The sequence below is a fragment of the Notolepis coatsorum genome (genome assembly GCF_963971535.1).
Source record: "Notolepis coatsorum genome assembly, chromosome: 1".
NCBI lineage: Eukaryota > Metazoa > Chordata > Actinopteri > Aulopiformes > Paralepididae > Notolepis > Notolepis coatsorum.
Window position 1 is genome coordinate 132,260,850 of NC_140165.1, and position 25,499 is coordinate 132,286,348.

General features: G+C 42.2%; 2 protein-coding genes across 6 annotated transcripts in view; one reads left to right on the forward strand and one right to left on the reverse strand.

Annotated features, from left to right (window-relative positions):
- Nucleotides 1-1,523: 1,523 nt before the first annotated feature.
- hnrnpk (heterogeneous nuclear ribonucleoprotein K) lies at nt 1,524-23,853 on the reverse strand. 5 transcript variants are annotated; one of them, XM_084324510.1, is made up of 17 exons: nt 23,824-23,853; nt 22,749-22,827; nt 22,467-22,603; nt 21,797-21,894; nt 21,301-21,357; nt 20,263-20,306; nt 18,549-18,621; nt 17,408-17,515; nt 13,466-13,594; nt 12,807-13,141; nt 11,777-11,824; nt 6,713-6,755; nt 5,883-5,898; nt 5,211-5,243; nt 4,644-4,711; nt 3,779-3,948; nt 1,524-2,714 (listed from the first exon to the last, which is right to left on the reverse strand). In XM_084324510.1, exons 3-17 carry the CDS (start codon nt 22,522-22,524, stop codon nt 2,684-2,686), a joined length of 1,311 nt encoding a protein of 436 aa, XP_084180636.1. In that variant the 5' UTR covers nt 22,525-22,603; nt 22,749-22,827; nt 23,824-23,853; the 3' UTR covers nt 1,524-2,683. The 5 variants fall into 5 exon arrangements, with proteins under 5 accessions (XP_084180636.1, XP_084180635.1, XP_084180634.1 ...); XM_084324509.1 differs by having other exon boundaries at nt 1,524-2,448; nt 6,713-6,752; nt 17,408-17,521; XM_084324508.1 differs by having other exon boundaries at nt 6,713-6,752; nt 17,408-17,521.
- A 159-nt stretch (nt 23,854-24,012) lies between these two features.
- rmi1 (RMI1, RecQ mediated genome instability 1, homolog) overlaps nt 24,013-25,499 on the forward strand; it is a 65,124-nt gene continuing 63,637 nt past the window's right edge. Inside the window, exons 1-2 of the mRNA XM_084322238.1 lie at nt 24,013-24,089; nt 25,063-25,240. Of these exons, the coding sequence (XP_084178364.1) occupies nt 25,079-25,240 (162 nt within the window). The 5' untranslated portion in view covers nt 24,013-24,089; nt 25,063-25,078. The remainder of the gene's footprint in view (nt 24,090-25,062; nt 25,241-25,499) is intronic.

The following is a 25,499-nucleotide window of genomic DNA, read 5'->3' on the forward strand; positions in this document are numbered from 1 at the left end:
TTCCGGGGTAGGCCTGATTGGCCCCGACAGGCACGCGACCCGCCGCGGCCACGCCCCGCGGCAACGAGGCTGCTGTGGTTCACCTCACCGCCGATTTCCGCCTTCAACGCCGCCCGCAGCATTATGTAGCAGTAATCCCCCCTTTTTTACCATCGACAAACTAGCTCAATTGGTAACGCTGCTTGGCTGTGGATCCTATGGTCCTTTTGTAACAAGTTCGATTCCCTTAATTTTTTTTTTTTAACGTGCATTGCACTATAGCGTATTGTATATTGTATGTTCTGCACTGCAACGCATACACCTTACTGTAAATTGTACCATACAATATACAATGTGCAATGCACGTTAAAAAAAAATAAAAAATAAGGGAATTGAACTTGTCACAAACGGACGATAGGATCCACAGCCAAGCAGCGTTACCAATTGAGCTAGTTTGTCGATGGTAAAAATGAGGGGATTACTGCTACATAATGCTGCCGCGACGGAGCTCCGGTGGGAAAAGTGAGCCGTATTGTATATTAGTACATTGAACAGTGATTAATATTATTAGAGATGACTGATGATATTATTATGACTGATGACTGCGATGTGAAAGGCGCCGCGAACTCCTTCCTAATGCTGCGGGCGGCGTTGAAGGCGGAAAGCGGCAGTGAGGTGAACCACAGCAGCCTCGTTGCGTGTCCGCGGCGGGTCACGTGCCTGTTGGGGCCAATCAGGCCTACCCCGGAAATAGGAACGGTTGCGGAACAGCTACAGGCTACCCGGACCACATATGGATGAGCACTACCGGTTCAAAGGTTAATTTCCGGCTGGCGATCTGCCGATCGGCCACCAGATGGCGCTCTTGAACCGCTAGAGAGTTGAGTGGAGCTTTGCAGTGTGTCTCAGGGCTCCGGAAAGGAAATATGATTTCGATGACAGATTTTTGAAATATTGACATCAAAGACGAGTTACGGCGTCTTCGGCAGAATGAGCATGGCTAGGAATAACGTGTGAACTCGTCCACGGCGATCAGTGTTAATGCATGAGAGATACCAAGTATTTCGAGAGTGCCATTAGTGCCTCCTCTCCAGAATTTAGTCATATCATAGATAATTGTACATGATAAAACTATATGAATGAGTTAAATAGAAAAAAGTATTATATATATATATCAGTGGAAGAATCTTGGAAGAGGCCATTACTTTGAGCCCTGTGGACAAAACCATTAAGTATCTTGATGATCCTCTGTGGAACTTCAATAATCTAAGCAAATAATTTTCTCAAATTATTGTACAGTGAATTGTTGTGGCACACAATTAATCATGCTCTTGTGGCAATATCAGCCATTTTAAATGAGTTTTCAACCGTTAAGCATAATAGTACTACAATTCCAGCATAATAGTACTACAATTCCAAGAGACGAGTATCAATTTGGTAAAAAGTGGCATCATCTTTATTCATCGGTTTACAATTTGACAGTGTGAAGTCTACAGCATGGAGAGTAGTTGGTTGTAGAACACAGGAAATGGATGGACAAAATAGAACATCTCCATATAATTTATTAGGTATCCCATACAATGTAATTATAACAGGTTGCTAGCTACACGTTTCCATTTCCGTTCAATCAGAAAGGATTTAGATTGATTTCAGTGAATCTACAGTCATCAGTATGCATACAAAATAGTTAAGACAGCCCCAGTATCTTACACCAAGTGTACCACTGAGTAGTGGGACAACTAGGGTCATTTCAATTTGTATCGCCTAGCTCAGAAAATCCCCAAACCATCAGCAAACTGAAAAAAAATAATAAAACACGTAGACCGAAAAGTACAATTTCCTACATTTATTTCTTAAAAATCAGAAAATGTTCCATAGGAAAAAAGGGAAGAAAAAAAAGCTTACATTCTGTACTGAGTGGTGATGGGGCACGGCTAATGTGTGTGATACACTGATCAAGACAACAAGATAAATCACACACGCATACACACACTTAACAGGTTTACTCTGGCGACACAAACGCGTGCGCACACACAAACACACATACACTTCTTAGAAAACAAACCCATCCAAAAATAAAGGTTGTTTACTTTTGTCTGTTAGGAGACTCCGAAGAATATTTTGAGATAGACACGTGAAGTGTTTTAAAAATACAGTTACAAGAGAGAACATGTGTGAGAAGAAATGATTACTCTTAAAAAAAGAAAAAAAAAAAAGAAAAAAAGAAAGAAAATGCCGAACTTCTACATTTTCTTTTACGCACAGGAATGTTGGACCTTGTTTGTTGTCGTTTTTAATATCTTTAAAAAATACAAAAATAAAATTCAAAAAGAAACCCACAATCCGGGATAATAGTCTGGGGGGTTGCGGCGGAGGGGGACAGAGGGGTGGGGGGGGGGGGGGCAATCTGAGCCTGCGTCATTCTGAGTCTCCTGGCTTTAGAGGAACTGACCAGAGTACTGCTTCACACTGAAATATAAAGAGTAAAAAAACAAAATAAAGAAGAATAAAAATATAATTCACAGGAGTCAATGAATAAGATACACACAGTATATTTAGGAAATGGGGAGGGGTTGATAATAGAAAAAAGGGATGGGTGGAGGGGGAGGGAGAGGTGGATGACAGGAAAAAGAGAGAAGGAGTGAGAGAAAGAGGGGAAAGAGGATGCGTGGCGTCGATGGCGGGAGGAGGAGGAGGGGTGTGGTTAGTCCTGGTGTCCGAGGAGGTGCAGCGCACTGGGGGAGGAGAGAGGAAGGAGAGGGAGGCAGGGTTAGTTACCATGGCAACACTACACTACCAAGACAGACAGCGGCGGCAGTTCTAGAGCTATATTATTAGCATTTTTAGCTAAGCCAGGTAGCATCAACGAGGAAGTAGTGGAGTATACGTGCCGATTGGTTGCCAAGGGAGACAGAAGAGGAGGAGCCTGTGCCGTTTGGCAGACTGTGATTTGTTGTCGGTTGATCTAACTAAAAACAACAAAATCACTAGTCTTCCACACCGCAGCAGCCAGGGGAAGAATCAATCCACTCCCTGCTTCACACTGAAAGGCTTGGATGGCTTAAAGAAACACATGTTCTTTAATGTTCCTTCCACCAATCATATTCTTTGAAAAAAGAAAATATGACAGTTTAGGAAACATCGTCAGAATCATTCTACTGACCCTTCGGTTCACAAAAAACCTTATGTTCTCTTTTCTTTTTTTTCTCTCATTCACAGCCATTTCACGTAAACAGGAAGGTTTGAACTAGTAGCAGGTTGCATGGGGAGGAAGAGGAAGGGGGTTAGTGTACAGAGAAGACAGCAGGCAATAGAAATGCACAGCGCAACAAGGAAGTGAGTTAGCTAGCTAGCTAGGTAAAGGATGCAATATCATACAAATATATATCAATACATATATATATTTCCAGTCTTAGAGAAAAGAAAAGTGCAAATCTACAAGGAATAGAGTCTGAGGAGGAGGGGTAAGGGTAGAAGAAAGACATCAGCGTTCTATTGGGTCAAGAGCCGGGGCAAATCCTTTCAAGAACTTCAGGGATTCTTTGAGCTCGCCTGAAGATGGGCAAAGCATCCACTTTGTTGGACCATTTCATTGGGTCCATTATGTCTAAAACTAGCACTGAAAACAACTGGAGGGGAGGGGGCAAAGCCAAACGGTTCCAAATGTACAGAGTTGAAACGGACCAAATTTACATATGGAAATAAGGTGCTCAAAACTAAATCCCAACCAAGTATTTGAAAGGATCTCTTGTCACGTGGGTATAGTGCATCGGTCACAGAGGTCGGCTTGAGGACTTGCCTGTTCTGCAGCAGGTACTGGGCATTCTGGATCTGGTCCTGGGTGCCACTGATGGTGATGATGCGATCCTCGGAACCTTCCAGAGGCTCGTCGATCTTGATGGAGGCCCCCGACTCGTGGCGGATCTGCTTGATCCTCTGGCCTCCCTTACCGATGATAGAGCCGGCCAGCTAGAGAGACGGGACGGAGGAAGAGAAAGAGAGGGGGGGGGGTCACCACAAGAAAACAATATAGAGTAAACTATACCATATACAAAAGTAAACTACAAAAAATAGTGGAAAATATTTTAGCTATTTGAGATGTGCCTAGTCTCTACAATGGAAATATCCCCAGAAAAGGAGATGCTATAAGCACCCCATGCGTTATTCCTTTTTAATATGAACCATATTTAATAAGTACTTTGTCTCAGTTGGGTTGTGTACGGATGATAAAGATTGTGTGTATATATGCATGCACACATGTGGGAGATGCGCCCTGACCTATTAGTCACTACAAAATAAACACATCGTCCAACAGACATTTGACAGGACAAGTCATTTTTTCAACGTTTTTATTGAGACAGTCACTGCATGTATAATGAAAGCCTATAAAAAAAAGAAATTTGGCACAGACCGAAGCATCACACACACAGGGATGATATAAGACTGTCCTAGTAATTTGTCAGTGTTAAACACAAACGGCAGTTATATAAAACACCAACATGTAGGCGACTGCAAATGACATCCATGCACACATGAATATGGGGGTTTGTTTTGAATCAACCGATTTTCATTCATGGCTCGTGAGGGTGCTTGTAGGTGATCATAGTGTACGAGACGTACAGATCAACCCCAGGGGTGTGTGAGCACGTGTGCAGTTTACTCACATCTTTAGGGATGGTCACTTGCGTGGTGACGACTGGACCACCCATGTCATTATAGGAACCACGTCCACCTGAAAGAGGTTAGGCTAGAATATATATATATATATATTTTTTTTTACATAAAAGTACATTTACAACTTACATTCTTGAGGCTAGAACTCCAAAAACACTAGTGTTAGCATTAAAAGGCCATCTGTAGTTTACATAGCTTGCATACAACTTTGTCTCCAGGTTCCACAAGTTTGCATTCTAGTAAACAAAATCCCAAGTATTTCCAAACAGGGCTTTTTAAATTTATTTAGCTGAGTGCAAATCAATCTTTCTGCGGCCGAGTTGGGTTCTGAACTCTCTGCCATCATGCCATGCAGTTGTTTTTATTCTTGGCACTTTCTGCAGCTCAAGGAATAGACCTACATCTAATTTCCACTCCACTAAAAGAAAGTGACGTTGCGCGTCTCCTGTCCCGTCATGCAGCTCATTCAGGCCGAGAGGGGCTGTTTCTTTTCTCTTTTACAATTAGATTATTAATTAAACTATAGAATATTCATTGAATATGCTACAGACACTCACCAGACTGGTAGTTGTCCCATGAGGAACTGTTATCTAAAGAGAGCAAGAGAGACCGAGAGTCAGCGAGAGAGAAGAGTAATACATATAAATAAAACAAACACAGGCCCAGTATTGCAGACATCTGTCAACAAGAAGTCCCTACACTATTCATCACAAAACAAAGCCTACATGCACATGAGTAAGAAAAAGATGAATCAGGCTTGTGTTCAGAGAGCCGTTAACTTTGACTGGAATGAGCATAACCACCTAATGCTGACCCCAGCCTCAATGCTGCCATACTTCAAATGTAATTGTTACCACGGCAACAATTCATGAATTCCAAATCCTGCATTATAATACCACACAATAGCCACAACAATGCCTTCCGTTTACCATGCACTATCTTTTGAAAATGTACACAAACTTTATTTTTGAAAGTTGAATACAGAAATCGTTTGTATTCAGATGTTCTCCCAACAAAATGCCTCGTTGAATGAAGCTGTGCTGAGAAATACTACCAGCAGTAGTAACGCTTACTGAAATCAGCAATCAGTCACCACGAATACTGTAGTAACGTTACACAGATGGATGCAACAGCACACAAACACAAACCAACACAAAACAGTGAGTCCACACATCAGTCAGACACAAAATTACACACTCCCACAGAAAATAAATAAGCATCAGACTCACCATATCCACCTCCACCCTGTAAAGAAAAAGAAAAAAACAGATGGTTACACACTATACACAGCTCTTTCAGTCTTTCTACACAACATGGGTGGATTGAAGGCTGGATGATGCAGCAGGCTGCTCCTTAGAGCAGACTCAACTGAAGGCCACCCAGTTTTCACCATAAGCCAGACTCCTCCTCCACCCGTCCCCCTCCCGTTCCTGTCTCTCCCTCTCCTTGCATCTCCATCAGCCACTCTTTCACCTGCTATTCAGCTGCCGCTCTGTCGTCAGGGCAACAGGCGATTCAAAAAGCTGTTGCCGAGCAACCGCAGGCAGTATCCTGCCAGCTCTCAGAGAGGAGAGAGGGGTGGGGGGAAGAGAGCGCTTCCAGTCCGTCAACAAAGTGTTATTATTATTGCCTAGCAACCAACCAACCATAGACCCCTCTCCCCCACCCCTCCCCATTTCCTTTCCTAGCAAGAAAAACAGGCTGGCCGTGAAAGTACACGGTGGAGAGCAATTATGGCTAATTATTATGGGGTGTCTCCGGCTGTGGTGATTATGGTCATTTGGTGGGATGGCTTACTCCTTGGTACCAGCTAGATGGTATGCATGGTCAGGCCTTGGCATCTGCGTGTGTGCGTGAGTGTGCATGCATGCATGCATGCATGCATGCGTGTATGGCTGGTGTGTGTGTGCAGTCAGCTATATTGTCTCATCAAACTGCATGACCAAACTACATGACCATTGTCTAGTGTTTAGGCCAATCAGCATCCCAGCCAGAGGATGCCAGCGGCCAATGAGACACCAGAGACAACGCTGTGTGCATTTAGCCGAGGGTCACTAACCATGTTATCGCCATAGCGATCTGGTCTGCCTCTTCTGTCGCTGCTGACGAGGGAAAGAGAGAAGGCAAGGACGGCAAAGGAGAGAGGAAAAAAATTGTTAGAACAAAATGCTTGTCAACATTCCAAGAAAATCTCTGGTCTAGGTCAAACACCCACGCACACAAGGAACCGCAAGAGTCTCTCTCTCCTTCTCACACAGAGCAAGATTACAGTATAAACGCATTCCCCCGCAGCCATCCACCCACACAGAAATAGGAACAGCCATGACAGTGTTAGTGTGCGAGGAGGACTGACAGCTGGTGGTGATGAAAGACCAGGGCTGTCACTTTTCCCCCAAAATCCAGAAACCATTTAGCAGAAGAAATATGTTGAACCCCCCCTCCCCCCAAAGTTCATTAATAACATACTAGGGTATAGAATTCCATTTTATACGACTATGTGAATGCCCGATATTGATAAGAAAACAAATATCCCTTATGTACCAAAATCTAAGGTTAGACATGTCTGATGACACTCTACATACCGTATTAAAGAAAAATGGGAACTAGAATACAATAGTGGAGGATGAAGATTGGGAGGCCATGTGTTTTAACTGTCACAGGGGGATCGGAAGCCAGTTATGGAAAGAATTTTATTGGAAGGTCAAAATTAGATTCTTCAGAACTCCATTGACAGCATGCGTCTTCAAAAAAGACTCTACCAACAAATGCTGGAGGGAATGTGGTATGGTTGGGGATCATACACACATATTCTGGGACTGCCCAAAAATACAGACGTTTCGGACGGATATAAAAGAAGAAATAGAGAAAATATTGGAAACGGACATCCCCATGGACCCAATGTTGTTTCTGTTAGAAATACAGTGTGAACGAGTGTTGGACACGGATCAGTACTATATATTACACATCTTATTGATGATTGCAAAAAAAAATGATTACCATTAACTGGATGAAACCTGAGCCCCCTACGACTGCTCAATGGAAACAGAAAGTTAAACATGTACATATGATGGAACACATGACAGGCCAGCTACAGCTGAAGATGCCTCTCTTTGAGAAGAGATGGAGGTCAATTACTAGCTATCTTGGGTAGGCTTAGGGACACACTGCTTTGAGACAGGATGGAGGGAAATGTACACGTGTGTATTATGGGTATGTATTATACAGAGAGGGAAATGTGTAGGTATATTTGAGTAGGCAGGAATGTTTTGGAGGAGGGACCCAATCAAGGTTAGTTATTTGTAAATGTTTACTTTATTTTATTTATTCCCCCCCTTTTTTCCCCCGTCTGTATTGTCATTTTTACTGTACTGTAATTGTATTTCTGTTGGCAATAAAGTAAAAAAAAAAAAGAAAAGAAAAAAAAACATACTAGGGTGTCACCGGATCATCTGACTGTAGCTTCATGTTTTGCACCCTGCTTTCACTTTTCTCCCTACCCCCCTGTAGCCACTTAGTGTCCCTTCCAGTAAGCATTAGGTTTAATTTGGGGATGCACAGTGGCATGCGCAAGTCAAGCTTCCTGTAGCTACCCAAACTGTCATGCCTAGGTTGGCAGCTCCCGATAGGATGCCGGCATATTGTCTGCAAGGTCCAACATCAACACCTACAGCCAGCAGCTTACAAATCAACAGGTTCATTTTTTAAAGGACCTTTTCAGTCTTTCTGACTGGTGGGGTTCAAGTCATTCTTGCCTTGATACAAAAAAGATCAATGTGCCCTTTTTTGCATAAGCTTTTACCGTTACCCTGTTATTTTCTGCCGATTCAATTAATAAATACCACAAACCGAAGAAAGACGCCACATAATCATTTGATAAAAATTGTACGAGTCACTTGTTTTCTCTTTTGCCGTTTACTTTCTTCTCTCATCACCCCAATTTAGTAATCCCTCCTGGTCATTGCACTGCCCTACTGTCGGTCTGGGGAGGGTGCAGACTACCACACGTTAGGGCTGGGCGATATGGAAAAAATCATATCGCGATAACGATATGATAATGTTATCATATTTCTCTATATCGATAATTATCGAACTGTTATAAGTATTAAAAAAAAAAAAAAAAAAAGCTTTTTTTTTTTTACAACAGATGTATGTTTATTTTGCAGCAATTCTTTGTCATTGCCGCCATCTTTAGTGTTACATCCCCTCACACTCCAGTTCTCAGGCTGCAGCTGGTTTAAAAGCGAAAGTAAACCGGCTTCTCTGCTGGCTGTGGCTCCAGGGGAGTTGAACAGTTCTGGCTCTGCTAGTTTATTTTCGATCTTTTGGCGCTTTTTTGGTGGACAAACCACCGCACATGTGCACCGTGACTTGTGACTGGAGTCTAGTTCTGCTAGCACACATAGCCTACTGTGTACAGACGGTTTCAAACTGTATTTTAAATTAGAAAGCAAACAAAATAAATGGACAAGAGAAAAATAAATCTCAATTTGGTCAGTATTGTCATTTGGACAAGCAAAGCCATTACTTTAAGTTGCAGGCAAGAAAGACAAGTCTGTCCACTGTCTCTGGTTTTAAAACTGCCCTGTTGCAGGTCACAAAAAAAAAAAAAAAAAAAAATTTATTTCGATATCGATTAAAATATATCGCGATATTTATCGTTATGGTTATATCGCCAAGCCCTACCACACGTCTCCTCCGATACATGTGGAGTCGCCATCTGCTTCTTTTCACCCGACGGCTAGGATTTTCACTGGGAGAGCGTACCATGCACGGAGGTTCAAGCCATCTCTCCCCAGTTTCCCTCCCCGCTGAACAGGCGCCCCGACCAGTAGGAGTCGCTGTTGCCACGGCTGGATGGATGGATATTAAAAGGAAATCACTGAGTTGTTGGTCATCAACATGATTCTTCGGGCGGCTAGGTGGTGTAGTGCAGGGGTTCTCAACCTTTCTGCTGCCAAGGCACCCCTGTGTCCAATAAAATATTCCAGGGCACCCCTATATACGATAAAGACTTTTCCGGCCCTGTCTTTTTTGCTACAATGATGATCAAAGTGCTTGCTTTCAAAATAAGGTCTAAATGGCTTAGTACTGTTGACATTAGTAGTGGTAAATCAAATAGCATATTTTTAAAAATAAAATTACAGAAAATTATCACTAAAGTGCTATCTGTTACAGCTGCACTGTTTTCCATTAAAATTGCATATTTGGATAAGTGTGACCATTTCTCAAAAACAGAAAATCATGTATTTCTTTTAAATACAGAAAAGGATCACCAAGTTACCATTTCTCAAAAAATAAAAATAAATACAGAAGATAAGCACTCGTTCACTCAGTGGACATTTCTAGCTCAATGTGAGGTCTGTTGCTGGCTAATAATACTGTCAATACGTGGGGAGATATTTGACAAGGCAACACGCATGGCTTCCTCTGTCCTCAAGGCTCAACTTGGCCCTATATTTTGTTTTCAGAGCTGTCATGGATATATTTTTTTTTTTTAAATCTCAAGGAACCCCTGGCAGAGGGATCTGGACGGAGGTAGTGTGACCTTCCACACGTTACACTCTCCCAGTGAGAGTCTGAGCTGCCAGGCTGCCTGCCGGCTGGCTGCACATGTGTCGGAGGAAAGCATGCGATAGTTTCCGGCCTCCCGGACCAACAGTAACAACAACAACGACAGTTAATCATGCGACAGTTGTACCAGGAGGTTTAAATTATTTTGACCTTAGGAAAGAAGTGACAGCTATGATGGATTAGTGATAATGATGCTGATGAGATGTCTGCCCTCACAACAGGAAGATGTATGATAGAACTGGCTAGAGGTACTATTCAGATTCTTAAGCCAGGATGATGAGCGCTATGGGTACTATTTTGGGTGCAAGTAGCTGACTATACAAACTAGGCGATGATTTATAGCCAGTTTAATATTGCCATCTTCATAGTCTATTTACAAACATTTGCATGTTTTTATTGTCAAATGCACCTAGTTACAGGTGTACAGACTGTCACTTGGTAATCAGGCTCAGTCAGCTTCAAAGAGGCAGCTTCGGCTACAGTCTCTTTAAATGAAAATTAGCTGCTTTGTTCCTGTGCTGCTGCACTTCTTCGTTTACGAAATTCAGATAGCGTATCAGTTTTTTTTGTATGAGGAAACAATAAACATCGATAAGACATATTTGATTATGAGAGTAAACTATTGTATTTCAAGCAGTAAAAGCCAAGGAAAAATGTTTTTTGTCAAGAGATAATAAGGATTTTGTAACTCTGCTGACATTCTACATGCACCTAGAGCTATATAACACACTAAAGGTGAGGGGGAAAACACAAAAAGCTTAATATGGCCTCTTGAGGACAGGGCAACAAACTCCTGTACTGTGAGGGTTGAGGTCAGGCTATGGGACTTTTGCAAGCCAGGGTTTCATAGGTACCTATCTACAGCAAAGAGGATTGAGTGGAATAAGAGTGGACAAGGCAAGCATTGCAAGCTAGACTGCACGGTAGGGAAGGAGGGAACGGGTTCAGGGTAGTGCTACGAGAACACGGCAGGGAAAGCTGTAGAACAAGCAAACTGGGATAGTTGATATTTTTCTTCATCAAAACATTCTCACGTTCATGCGTTTGTCATTTGGCTACCCTGAAAATGACTTAGCATTGCTCATTAAAACCAATGGGTAATGATAGCTGCAAGATAACAAGCTAGCTTGCAGCTAATTACACCAATTTGGCTTCCATGAGGAATGCCAACACTACTAGCCTACGTGCACTAGCCTACTAGCCTACGTGCGACTGTGCAAGAGAGAGCCCTTTGATATTTGTCGTTTATCATGATTGGATAGCCAAATCTTCAATTTAATGAATCATTGCCTTGTGCCATTCAAGCTTTGCCCCGTTATACGTGGCATACAATCACATGTGACAAAAACAAGCAATTCATTTTGGAAGCTATTCTAACTATTCTCATCCAGTTTTGGGGCAAATAGTGCATCTCTTCTTTGGCTACCTAACCCGATAGAGCAGTCACTGTTAAAAGTACTTGCATGAGCCGGGGACATCATCAATGCTACTTTTTCTAGTTAACTAACGATAAGGAAAGAAAAAAAACATGTGGAACACGACAGTGACTTACTTTGACCTGTCATCTGAGCCACGGTATGAGTCATAGTAACGGTCATCTCTGTGGACAAGATGGAGATGGAAGCGCATGCACACACACGCACAGACACACACACACACACAGAGACAGACACCCTTATGAGTACATACACAGTATGGAATGGGACTGGCAGTGATTTTGACTCATCTATGCGTAGAATGCTCAAATGAATAATGATTTTTCACAAGGCATGCATAGACAGCATAAGAATGATTACATGCAAAACGTGGGTCTACCATCATGAGCAACGTTTTAATGGGAAGCAAATTGGGTGAAGGCATGTTGAGAATGCAAAATAGATTTACAAAGTAAGCCAAGGAGAGCGGGTTGGTTTTGAAGGCACACTGATGCAGCCCAAACCACCCTCACAACTCATTACAATTATGTTTCTAACATCCTCTGTAAAGGAGAAGAGCAGCTGTTCAAATGACAAGGGGTAGATATTGATAAGAGAAAAGATAACTGAAGAGAAGGCATGTGTCTGCAGGACTTCTACATCAAGAGGAAATGATAGACCGTCATAATGTGTGTCTGCAGGACTTCTACAGCAGGAGGAAATGAGAGACAGTCATAATGTGTGTCTGCAGGACTTCTACATCAAGAGGAAATGAGACAGTGATAATGTGTGTCTGCAGGACTTCTACAGCAGGAGGAAATGAGAGACAGTCATAATGTGTGTCTGCGGGACTTCTACATCAAGAGGAAATGACAGTCATAATGTGTGTCTGCAGGACTTCTACAGCAGGAGGAAATGACAGTCATAATGTGTGTCTGCAGGACTTCTACAGCAGGAGGAAATGACAAGTCATAATGTGTGTCTGCAGGACTTCTACAGCAGGAGGAAATGACAGTCATAATGTGTGTCTGCAGGACTTCTACAGCAGGAGAAAATGACAAGTCATAATGTGTGTCTGCAGGACTTCTACAGCAGGAGGAAATGACAGTCATAATGCGTGTCTGCAGGACTTCTACAGCAGGAGAAAATGAGTCATGTGAGTCTTACCCTCCTCTGTGTGGGGGTCCCATGGGCATGTTGCGTCCTCGTGCACCTCCCCTGCCTCCCCTACTGGGATGGGGTGGGGGAGGTCCTCTGCGGGGGCTCATCTCGTCATAATCTCGACGGGAGGGGGGCATGGGCCCCCTGCTGCCGCGGCTGGAGGGCATGCGTTCAAACCCGCGGTCCCCTCCTCCTCCGCCCCTGCCCCCGCGCATGGGGAACCCACCCATGGGCCTGCGTCCCCCACCCCTCTCCTCAAACACCACGGTGAAGCCGCCGTAGTCGTAGGTCTCATCGTAGAAGTTGGGGTCGTACGGTTGGGCGCGGCCCTTAATCGGAGCCTGGTGGGGGAGGAAATGATACAATATGAGCTTTCATCCAAAAAACAGATACTTTATCTACTACGTTATTGCTGGTAGAGTAAAACACAATATTGAATATTATTGGAATTATTGGCCATCTTAAGGCCGTTGCTTATAAAATAATTACATTTCAGATTGTGTAATCATCTGTACCTTGGAAATATCTACATTGAAATGAGATTTAAATATCAAACATGACAATGCTTTACTCAAAATAGATTTATACCCTTATGAGAATCAATCCTCCACATTTTGACCCCACAAAAAGTGCAAGAAAAGGCAGAATAGCATTTTAGTACTGACGTCGGCAATGAGCTCCAGCATTGTCTTTATGCACTCCACCACCCTCTCAGACTTCCCCCCGACCAGGACCACCCGGTCTGTGGACTGGGGACAGCACTCCTGGAACAGCTTGATGCTGGTCTGAGTGTTCTGGGGGTGACGCAGACAATGTCGAAAAACACAAAACATTTGTTAGGCTGATGCAATCAAATCCACTAGAAAAATACAAATCCATACAAATCTTTGCATTGAATCTTTCGGTCTCGTGTAATTGGCGTTTCTATGGAAACCGCATTCACTATTTTGGTTATAAGTATAACAGGACACAAAGCAGACACCGATAGTGGGAGCAGTTCAGAGACACACTTATCTCTTTCAGGATGGTTATATAAAAAAGGAGATGGGAAAAAAAAGAACAAAATAATAACTAAAAACATGTCAGTGTTTCTCTAGGAATCCACATTTTCTAAATCATATTTCCACCAAGAAAATAAATAAAAACTATGTTGAGGCTCATCTAATAAAAAAAAATCACCTCTTTCTTCGGCTATTATTTTAGAGTCTATGGTGTTTTTCAGCATTACAGGGACATTGGACAGCTTTAACACCATCAGTTTTGGATACTGATTTTTCCCAGTAAGATTTGAGGATGGATTTGAACCTTCCCATGAAATCCCCAAACCCCATCTTTGAAATAGTTTTTTTTAAGGTTTTATATATATCTTTTATTGGTGAAACATAGGTGGTACAGAGAAGCAAAGGTTGTTTAACAATATTAAAATACAGGGATTAAAGCAAAAAGAAATCTCCTGACTCTTTTTTTCAGGCCAAGTCATATTCTTATTTTAACCTCCACTGTTTTTTTAACCCTTTATTCGCCAATGACGTGTTACCACGTCATTCTCCGCCATGCGTAATCTGCCAATGACGCCGTAAGGCGTCTTTGAGATCAATATTTCAAAAATCTGTCATGTCAATCATATTTCACCCACGGAGACTTGAGATCTCCTGTTGATCTCCTCTCAACTCTCCAACGGTTCAAGAGCGCCATCTGGTGGTCGATCGGCGGATCGCCCAAACAGGAAATGAGCGGCAGGAAGTGGTGCTCATCCATATTCGGTCCGGCCACTCGTTATCGCTCACGGGACTCGAGCTCGACACACTGGATAGCGATCCGTTGCCAATAACTCGATAAACAACATGATTTGGACGTATATATTATTATACAACCTGGAAATGGATCGCATATATCAACATCCCATAATCGCGAACTTTCTGCTCCACGCTGACCACCCAACGGTCAGAGGAAGCTGCGGTAAGTTTCAGCGTGTTTGCTTATTATGATCCATATAAACTGCTGTGATCTATGCATCGCCCATATTACATAAATGATTTAACGTCGGCCACAGACTTATAACCCCCCCCCCCCTCCGGTCACCAGCAGATGACCAGTAATGACGTTTAGGACCTTGTACAATTGAAAAATTTTATCCGACGTCAATCGGTATCAAACTACATTTGATGATGTAATATATGTATTTATGGCTATAAATCACGTTCTGCAGAATGCTGCAGAAAACGATAAAAACATATTTATACTTTAGACCGTATTTTAGTATGAATGAAAAAGTAGAACGTTGCTACATCCTAAAAGATAGATACTTGGCGTGAATGGGCCATAGTAATGTCAATTTAGCAATACAATTTAAAAAGTTATAGCCCTGCAAAGAAGGGGAACATCTCCATAGATTTACAGTACTGGCAGACAGTGGATTAAGATCAGAATAATCCCTGGCAGATAAAGGGTTAATAGCGTTAGCGTTTTAACACTTTGAGCGCCACTCACGGCTTTTCTCGGGTTTACGACCCGACCGTTGAATGCCACGTCACGGCTATTCGTTTTTTTTAATTTTTTTTTTTATTATTATTAGCAATCTGAAATCATATTGCATCACGCGAGCCTACCGTTGGAGATCCAGGGACCGCCGGCGATCAGATGTGAAAAAAGCGCCCCCTATCGTCTCCCAGATGGTAAATCACCCTTTTGGAATGGACTCAATGAAAGTGAATGGGAGAACGGATTTCTGACTCCACATTTTACTTCTCACTGATGCAGCCGGGGTCTACCAGAGTTCATTCTGGAGCCTCTGAGCCACGGCAAATATGGGTTATACTGTACACACGATGGATCAATACATTTATCGAATGGCGATCGGAAATTGGAATAAACCATTTGGATACCATCTGACCTCAGGTAAGGAATCTATGTTATCAGTGTTAGGATAATCAGACTCGTTTTCACAGAGATATAAGCGTTTATGTGATATGGCTGTTTTGACTGTAAAAGCCATGAGGAAATAACAGCAGCGATTATCAGCGCACGGCACGAGCGTGCGCACACATATACTATCGATCATCTAGCGTTTATTTGAAAATGATTCATAAATAGGCCGACAAATGACAACGTTCTGGAATATTCCAGTAAAAAGGCGATTATCATAGGCATGGGTTGTTTTTCTCCAGAAAACGGGTGATTTTCAAAATGCTATCAAACGGAAATGAAGCGATAAAAATACAATCTGCCTTGCCAATGTTGACTGGAAAATGAGTCTTTGATAAGCGACAGGCAGATTAGACACAGCCATAATTTAAAACATAGATTAGGCGATATTAACGTTAACATTGGCCGTGGATGGTGGCACTCAACGGGGTAAATAGGAAAACACGGCCCGGCACTGAAAGTGTTAAGGGAGCCTGCTTGTAGAGCCTACTGTCCTGACTGTGACTATAGACCCTACTGTTGTGGTTGTTGTGCCAGGCAGGGAGGCTGTGTGCTGGAGAGCGTGAATGCAAGTCTTGTGGCTAGCTTCTGATTGATGGCGAGCTAGCACCCTTTTCCCATTACTTTTAACCATGAACTAAAAGGCTTGTTATCATACAAACAAGGGACTAAACACGTTTCGCAATTATGCCACAACAATGTGGAACGCCCTACCCACAGCCATAAAAAAATATGTTTATCCTCAGTGTTTCCCACAGGATTTAGTGAGACTGTGGTGGTGGGTGAACCTCGGCACCTCTAGGGGGGTCCGGGGGCATGACCCCCCGTTTTGTTTGTTTTAAAGTTAAATGCATCAATCTGGTGCACTTTGAGAGCAAAATTAAGAGGCTAGATCTATGATGAACTTTGTGCTCAAAACATAAAATAGACTAAACACTAAAGCATTTTGAGCCATCGAAGAAATTAAGCAAAAGTAGTTACCTGTGTTGAACTAGTTTATTTTTTAGAAAATAAAAAAATAGACTGGATTACCATTACGACTACTACCACTGCCAATACTACTGATACATCCCCAAGTAAAAAAAATATATATAATCAAATTGATGGAAAACATATCACCATGATTATTCTTTTGCTTTTATGAGACATGAGGAGACACGGACAGGACTGAAATTGGCCACAATTTTTTTTTAAAGAACAAAAACAAAAAATAAAACAAACAAGATACAATGGGGTGGAGTTTACATCGGAGTAACTGAGGTGCTCACCTCAGTGAAATGGTATTTCTTTAGGATCAGTATTATTATAGTATAGTAGTATTATACTTTTTTTTTTAAATAGTGATAAGACAGATATATTTGATCATTTGGCCAGGATGAAGTGGCTGATAAAATATATATGGACAGTTCAATTGATACTGAACTTTTAATGAGAACACGATTCGTGCCAATTGTAATGTTGGCAAGTACAAACCTGTCATCAACAAGCTATGTTAGCTAGCTAATACAGCTAACTTTGGCAAACTTAAGTTCCAACATTTTTTTTTAATTTGCTGTATTTTATAAGATTTAAATATATATATAATTGAAATAAAAATCATTATATTGACCACCGGCCTCCCTGCTCTCTAAATGGTGATGATCAGCTAGATAAAAAGAAACACTGGTCCCCCGCCTGCATACCTCTCTGAGCTCCTTGATTTTAGCCCCCTTCACCCCGATGATAGAGCCAGCCAGACTCTGGTGGATCAGCAAACGCAGCTCACAATCAAAGTCCATCCCATTGTACTGCTGGTACTGGGGGGAGTCCACATCACAAAGAGTTAACGTGGAAACACAGGATTAGCGTTGTATGTCTCAATAGGGAACAGCAAGGAATATGCAAACATGGTATTTGAGGACGTTAGCATTCTGTCTTAATCTAATCAAATGGCATCCACACATTTAATATTGCAACATAATTAACGGATTATTCTGAATCATCTAATAGCACTATGTTAGTACTTGTTTATCATCTCTGTAGCCTTAAACAATACCCAATACAAATACTATCAGCCGGGTCTTGACTTTGTGTAGGTATCTGTGCATCAGATACTATTGGTAATACAATAGATGCAAGGGGAACAGCACCAAAGGTTTAATGCATTTGGCATCTTATTCTGCAGATACTGGGATGAAAATAGCACAGAGGATTAAGACTGCATACACTGGGGCATATGACTAAAATATCAAATTAGTCTTAGTTTTGACAATATAACCGTATTTCATACAAATTACAATGAGATAAAACATTTTTCTCTTTTAATACAATGTCATGGTGCCCTTTCACTCAAAATGGTCCATTTTATTCTCAATACTGCTTGCAAGGAAAACATTAGTATAAACTTATAAATACACAGGTATGTATGTTTACTGTGGATGATGGTATAGTGAATATACATACCTTTAAATGGATCCCTGATGTTATACCTTCATATTGGGTGTACCTACCAGCCCTATCATACGGTGCCATGACGATCACAGGGTTGATATGGAAATATGCTTGTAGTAAATGTCATATTTAAGTCCATTATGATTACAACTCCTGAATAGAAAATGTGAGCGACTATACTTAGTGTATTGTTCTCCCTTATACTTACCGGTACTCATTACTAAGATACTTCGGATTCACATGTTGACTACATTTTTTATTACACTTTATTAAAGTCCTCTTATTTTTTAAAGGTGCTCTGGACGAGAGCATCAGCCAAATGTCTGAACTGTAGCTGAAGTAGGAAAGATGAGGGGAAAAGACTGAGGATCTCCAAATAGTTGCATTTCTCACCTCCTCCAGAGTGGGGATGATCTTCAGCAGGATTTCTCCCACAGTGTCGATGTCGGCAGTGATGCTCAGGATGCTTCACATCACAACCACCAATGACAAGGCAGAGCACAGCCACAGGGAGCCAATTGCCGGGGCAGAGAGCAGCCAGGGGGGAACCAATCGGGGGATGCCATCCCGAAGAGGAGGAAACAATATTTCAGATCAGAGAATATACAACTTCCCCTCCAGCATAAGATTAACTATACAGAAGGAAGCACGACATTAACTACAGGAGGGAGACCCAGCCCTGGGGCTAGGAGTATCACAAGTTCTAAACCATTTCCCGTCAACACACTGACAATTGGAAATATATACAAACTACAAACAATCTATACAAGTCATTGATAAGTAAAATATCTATTCATATATAAACCAGAAAATCTAAAATTAACAAAGAAAAATCTATCTATTCATATTTAGTCTGTTGTCCCTGGACAGGAAGAAAATAAAAAGACAAGAGTAGAAGGAACCCAAACAAAAGTGAGTGTTTGGTGACCGTTGGGGGGGGGGGGTAGGGAGAGTTGGGGGAGGATCTGGCTGTAGTAAACTCTGATGGTGCCAGAAAAAGCTTTACAGGACCTGGAGCCAAAGACTGGATGCACACAACAAGATTTGGACCAGATTTCTTCCCCCCTCCAATTAGGTTGGAGAACATTCGGAGATGCTTCTAGGAGCATCCCAAACCGGAAAATTTGGCTGAGAGAGTTTTTAGGCCTACTTCAAGGAATCTTGTTGTTTGCATCTACCCTCATCATGTACCAAGACATGGGCAAAAAAATAAAAATCAATAAGAAACAAGATGAAAAAACCATGACAAGCGAACTAAAAGAGTAGTTTGAAGATGGGAGACAGTCGGCATAGTAACGAGAGCAGGTTATGCATGGCGGCGACATGTTTCACCGCTGGACTAACTTTTAGGGAATGGGAGAAGCGACAAACATGGGGACCATACAGGATGGTGGGGCCGGGGTGAGAGATTTGCACTTTCAACAGCTCCAGCAATCAATGTCAAGGCTTGGATGAAGCAGAAGAGTGGGGGGGCAATACACAAACTGAATCCTAGCTGGCCTGTCACATACAGAGAGGAGGGTTTTTAGCTGGATGCAGTCTTCCGTCTAACAAAAATAATGATGACCGTATCACCAGGAAAGAGTGGGATGGCAGAGAGGGATGTAGGAAAACGAATCAAAATAAATACATTTTAAAAAAGCAACCACCAGTACAACGATTCTGAGAGGGTGGGTGGGGGGGGAGGGGGGGGGGGGTAGGGAGGTGAGGAACGTGGAAGAAAGAGAATAGATAATCATCACTGAAAACAAAACCTAACAATCAAAATACAGACATGTGGTTAACTGGCACTGGAACAGGTTACAGAGTAGGTTTAAACAGACTGGAAGATTCTGGAAAAACCCTGACAACACTTGTAAAAAGGTGCAACGCAAATTACCTAAAAATAAATTGGAGGCATTATATATATATATATATATTTTTTTTTTACAGGATTCAGAGGCAGATTTGGACATCAAGAAGGCAGTTGGTTTCAGGCTATAATACTTTGAGACACAGGTAGGTTAAAATACAGTGACTTGAACAGAGGCAGGATGATTGTTTATTTCTGATTTTTGTTTGTTTGTCCTGTAGTCAGGCAGTGAGAGGGAGGAGCTTAGGGACATACCGCTCAGGCCCACTGCTGTCAGGGACTGACACACTGGCATTGAACTGGGGTCGTGGCATGGGCAGGGGCCAGGGCCATTCGAGCACACGGATGTCAATCAAGTAAGGCGACCATTTAGGGACAGGGCACGAATATGGGCAGGGCCAACCAGGGTGTCAGGTGGGCGGGCGCAGGAGGGGCCATCCAGAACATGGGCAACAGAGGAGGAAGTGGGCAAAAAAGTCAAAGAGTAAAATAAAAAACAAGGGAGAGGGAAGAGGGAAGGGGGGGAAGAGGAATACATTTTTAATATACAAGGCTCTACACTGGTCAAATGTGACTTCATTTTGTTTTCTCTCAGAGATTTGTTTGTCAAAGAGAGAGGAGAGGGTGAGATTGGCAGAGTGGGTGATGGCATATTGAGAGAAATAGAGGGGTAGATGTTTGGGGGGGGGGGGGCGGAAAGAAGGTCGTTGTGAGAGAGCTGGATAGCAGTTGAGAAGGAGGGAGGAGAGAGTGGGATGGTAGAGAAAAAGAGGTAATGACATTGAATGAGTTGAGAATTGGCCAGGTTGTTCATACATTTCTTATCAGAATGCTAAATGGCAGTTGGCGCTACAAATGACCTCATGGAGACCACACTGTGCCCATTCTATGACTAACAAGCACACAAGCTTCAGTCAAGTACTAAGAGTAGTCATTATTCAGAAGGAAATGGATTCAGAATAGGACATTTGTGCTTAGGGCGATTTTAGCTCAGGCAAATCAGATGATGTTCATGTGAGGAGGAAAAGACTCGAGCTAACCCAGAGGAGTCGGCGACCTGCTCTCAAAGAATAGTAGTCTTAATTAATATCAACATCATCGGCTACTCAAGGAGACACCCACTGTGTATTGTATATAGAACGAAGGACCCAATGCTAGATCCGAACATGCTGAATTTACAATGGCCAGTATAAATGGTAGAAATCAAACTGTGGCCTTATAGAAGTGGTTAGGTAGTTGCCGTATGGTGGAGCCCAGTGAAAAATAGAGGCTGTGCAGAATAGATGTACTCACGTCTGTACGGAGGGCTTTGATGTTTTTGCCACCCTTCCCAATCACAGCTCCTGCATTCTAAAGGGACAGAGAAAAGGACGGACAGAAAGATACATGAAGATGGTTAAAAACCAAGACACCGAATATATTACAAAAACATCACGACTAAAATCACACGGATCAATGTGCCAAATCAAAATCAGAAGGGGGGGTAATAAATCCCCATGGACTTACGTAGTTGTAAGTAACAGTGTATTACAACTACATATGTTACAATGAACGTGAAAATTAAAATCACCAATTCAATAACAAGCCTCAAAGGAGAGTCCAGGCTTAAAAAACAAGGTACATTTTCAGAGAAACAAAAAAAAGACTGGAATAATGATAGAAACGGCAATCTTCATTAGAAAATAATGTAAATTCTTAAATACATTTGAAAAAATATATATAATACATAAAAAAAAATTAAGAGGAAGGAGCAAGGTGGAGAAAAAAAAATACATAATTGGTGAATTACTTTGCTCTGCAGGAGAATGCGAAGCTCCACCATCTCGTCTGAGTTCCTGGAGCGCTTGAAGGATTTCTGGTCGTCTGCGTCCTCAGCTGGGCGCTTACCTGACACGGGGTAACGCAAATACAAACTAAACACACGGAACACAATCTACATCTACAGCCACACGTGCCCAATATTTTATACAGACAAATACTTGCTCGGAACAATGCACGGGTAAACGCATTCTAACACAAAATTTGTCATATCTGTGTAGCCATTCATTTTTTTTTTATAGATACAAATGCTTGTTCTTTTTCTGAACAAACACATTTAGCCTGGATGTATATATTTTCCAACCCACGTACATTCACACAGAACAGTGAAAATATATGAATATGTAGCCTGGTGTGGCTTTTTGGCACCCGTCTCTGCCAAGAATACTGAGTGAGGAGTCCTGCTACCAGCTGTCTGGAGCTCCTAGACCGACTTGTGTATCATGTACAGGATCAAATTAAATTGACATTAAATGCATACAGATATGTCCACTGCCAACACATTTCTTACAAGCAACATCAAGTGATTCTCATTCAACATTGATGTAAATGTAATACTTTTTTTTTAATCTCCAAAAACAGTACACTACATTATATTACAAGGACACAAGAGGACATACAACAAAAGATTAATAATTTACCGTTGGTCTCTGTGTTACTGAACGAGGTCTCTTCTTGCTGTTCAATTTCTGTCTCCATTGTCGGCGGACAGCGGGCAGGGTGGGGCGGGCACCTAGGTCCGAGGAGCAGGCTGTGCCGGGGAGAGAGGAGCAGGAACCTGGGCACGACGGGTGGTGGTGGTTGGTAAGCATCGTCGGGAGAGAGAAAATGCAAAGATGAGTGCGGTGTTCGGGGTACAGCCTGCTCAAATATATATTGAGTGCAAAGGAGACATGGAGACTGACAAGAGGACTGGCACTTACGGATATTTATTGTGAAGAGAGATGGGCGTGATGGTGATGATGGGCGGAACTAAACAAGTACCAAACAGCGGCTGCGAACCTGTCGATGAAAGAACAAGCTGATTGCAGTGCTGTAATGTAGAGACTATACCAAAAGCGGACCTCCTTTCCAATTTTGCAACAAACCGCTTTGGTATTATTGACATTTACATTTCCCATCGTGATAACCATTCGCATGCTTCATGCCGCATGATAGATACATCGTGTTACACGTTATTGGCGACACCTGATTTGCCATTCGGTAAGAATGCATTGACCCGATCGACCACAAAATATATAATTATGCAAAAGTTGCATGCACGGATTAAATACTAAAATTACATACTAGTGTAAGGTTACCACATCACTGTAGCTAGATAATAGTCAACCATGGCAATAGCAGTAGCGAAAGTCCGCTTGATAAAACGCTATATTTTGTTAATCGATGCATACGTTAGCTACATCCAACAAGCTAAATATTGAGTTTAATCAATCGATGAATCACAAAAGGTAGCTGGCCCCACACCCCCACAAAGGGCCACAGGCAGCTTCCTGCTGAGAGAATGCGAGCCGCGCTACTAGAATGCAATGAATGAGGTTCCTCAAGTAGCTAGCATAGCCCCAGCGTTACCGGTGGCATTCTTTAACCTATCGAGTTACACAAAATAAGATAGCCGTACTTCGCCTATAGCCAGCTAGTTAAGTTAGCTAGCGTGTTCACCGACCGTTACAAGCTCACCATTATTAACAAAACGAGCAATAGAATAGCCAGGCAAGCTTTGGAGTGAGCTAACGTCGGCTAAGCTAGCTAGCCGTTACCATTAACCAGCGAGTCTCGCCATATTGCGACCACATCGTCGAAGCTAAGCTAACTAGCTAACCAGCTAGCAAGACAACGATAGATGACATCACGGCAATCGTGATAAGAACAAGAGTGGACATATTGGCATTTACGAACGTGTGCATCGATAGTACCTGCGTGTGATAATTGTGTAAAATAAATGTGAGAGAGAAGGGATAAATAATAATGTTGCAACTAAACTAAAAAAAAACAGACCTCCGATGCAACGCTTGCTCCTCCTTTCTTTCGACCGAAAGTGGAAGTGTCCAACATCACGAGAGACGTACGCGCTGATTGGTGGAAGGACACACCGGATGTAGAAACGAGTGCAGCCATTGGATATAATATATATCAATCTGACGTGAAAAGGCGTTTCCACAGCCGTCCGCCATCCCTCTGCCTCCTCTATACTACATAGTTTGGTTGAATTGTACTACAGCACTAGTCAAATTCACAAGCCCGTCTTTCAAAGTTCTTCAAAGGTAAAACATGCATATTTCTGCTCGCTTGTGAAGCATGAATTAGCCATGTTTCCATTTGTATGGTTAAATATGATGGGGAAACAAACTAAGGTAGCGTTATTAAACAGTTCACGTCTTTATCGACTTTGGGTTTGGCGCCTTGGCTTTTTTCCCAGTCTGCTCTGCAGCAGCACTGTAGAATCATGTAGTAGGGAAACATTTCATTCAAGACAATGGCATTCTTTCTTATAACCTCGTTAAACTGGCCTCGAACCTTGGGAACGATAATAATAGGCCCCTTCAATTAATAAAGATAAGACTGTCTGAGTTTGCCTTTCATGACTGGCAACGACTGATTGATTGATTGATTGAAAACTTTAACAGATTGCAGAATGGGTACAGTACAGCTCAATACATACAATTGTTAAGGGGATGCAGACCAGAGAAAGACCCGTTCCAAGTCATGATCTGCTGTCACAGAACGACTGGAGAAACCAATAGCCTCTTACTACTGTGTGCAACATATATTATTCATTCATTTCTACGACTTCAGAACTTGCATTGGAGCTCTTGGGTAGGATGTTCATGACCATTCAACCCCCCATACCAAGACAAAATACATCTTGATTTGCAACATGTATGTCATGTATGTTGTGTATGTCTATGTCACTATGAATAATAAATGGAGGACCCTGATGTAAACAAGACACACGTCTTTCTCTGGTCTGCATCCCCTTAACAATTGTGTGTATTGAGCCGTACTGTATTGCACCCATTCTGCAATCTGTTAAATAAAGTTTTCATTCATTCATTCAACATTACCACCTGAGCCTGACCAAAGGCGAGATTTCTCTCAATCCGTTACTCCTTGTGACACTTCATTATTAGGATGAAGAACAGTATGAGTATACCTGCCATTCATGAAGGAGGGAAATAAACTCCCCTTATTTGATAGTTATTAAATCTAAACACATTTTGTCGCCTTCTGGAAGAGTAGGTAGAAGTGGAGGATGGCTCCAGAAATCCAAGAAGTGGTACGTTCTGCCCAGGCCTGGCTCCAGTCATCATGGCAGGTCCAGGTGCCCTTTGCCTGGCTGAGGGCCTGTGTGGAGTGGCTGCAGGAGGAGGGGGGAGGGGGAGCCCCCCTGACCCAGCAGCAGATCAACCAACAGGTAAAATAGGTCTGGCTTTGTTTACCACCTCAACTTCCTGGTGTCCAACCTGCTTTATCATACCTTATTTACTACTCAAGGAATTACGCTGTATTGTTTAGAAAAGCATGACACGTCATGAGAATACTACAACCCAATTTAAACTGAATAGCCGCACTGCAACAATAGCAGACCAGTGAACAGGTTGTCTATGCTTTGTGTCTACTTTTTTTCTTTTTTTAGACCACTTTGATCCTGTGAGTTCTTATTTCTTGCATGA

Coding starts and splice junctions, on each gene's coding strand:
- hnrnpk (XM_084324507.1), bottom strand. CDS start 22,524: ATGGAGACAGAAATTGAACAGCAAGAAGAGACCTCGTTCAGTAACACA. Junction 13,595..17,407: donor AAATCAAGGAGCTCAGAGAG/GTATGCAGGCGG, acceptor CGTCACCCCCAG/AACACTCAGACCAGCATCAA. Junction 13,142..13,465: donor TGCTGGAGCTCATTGCCGAC/GTCAGTACTAAA, acceptor CTCCCCCACCAG/GCTCCGATTAAGGGCCGCGC.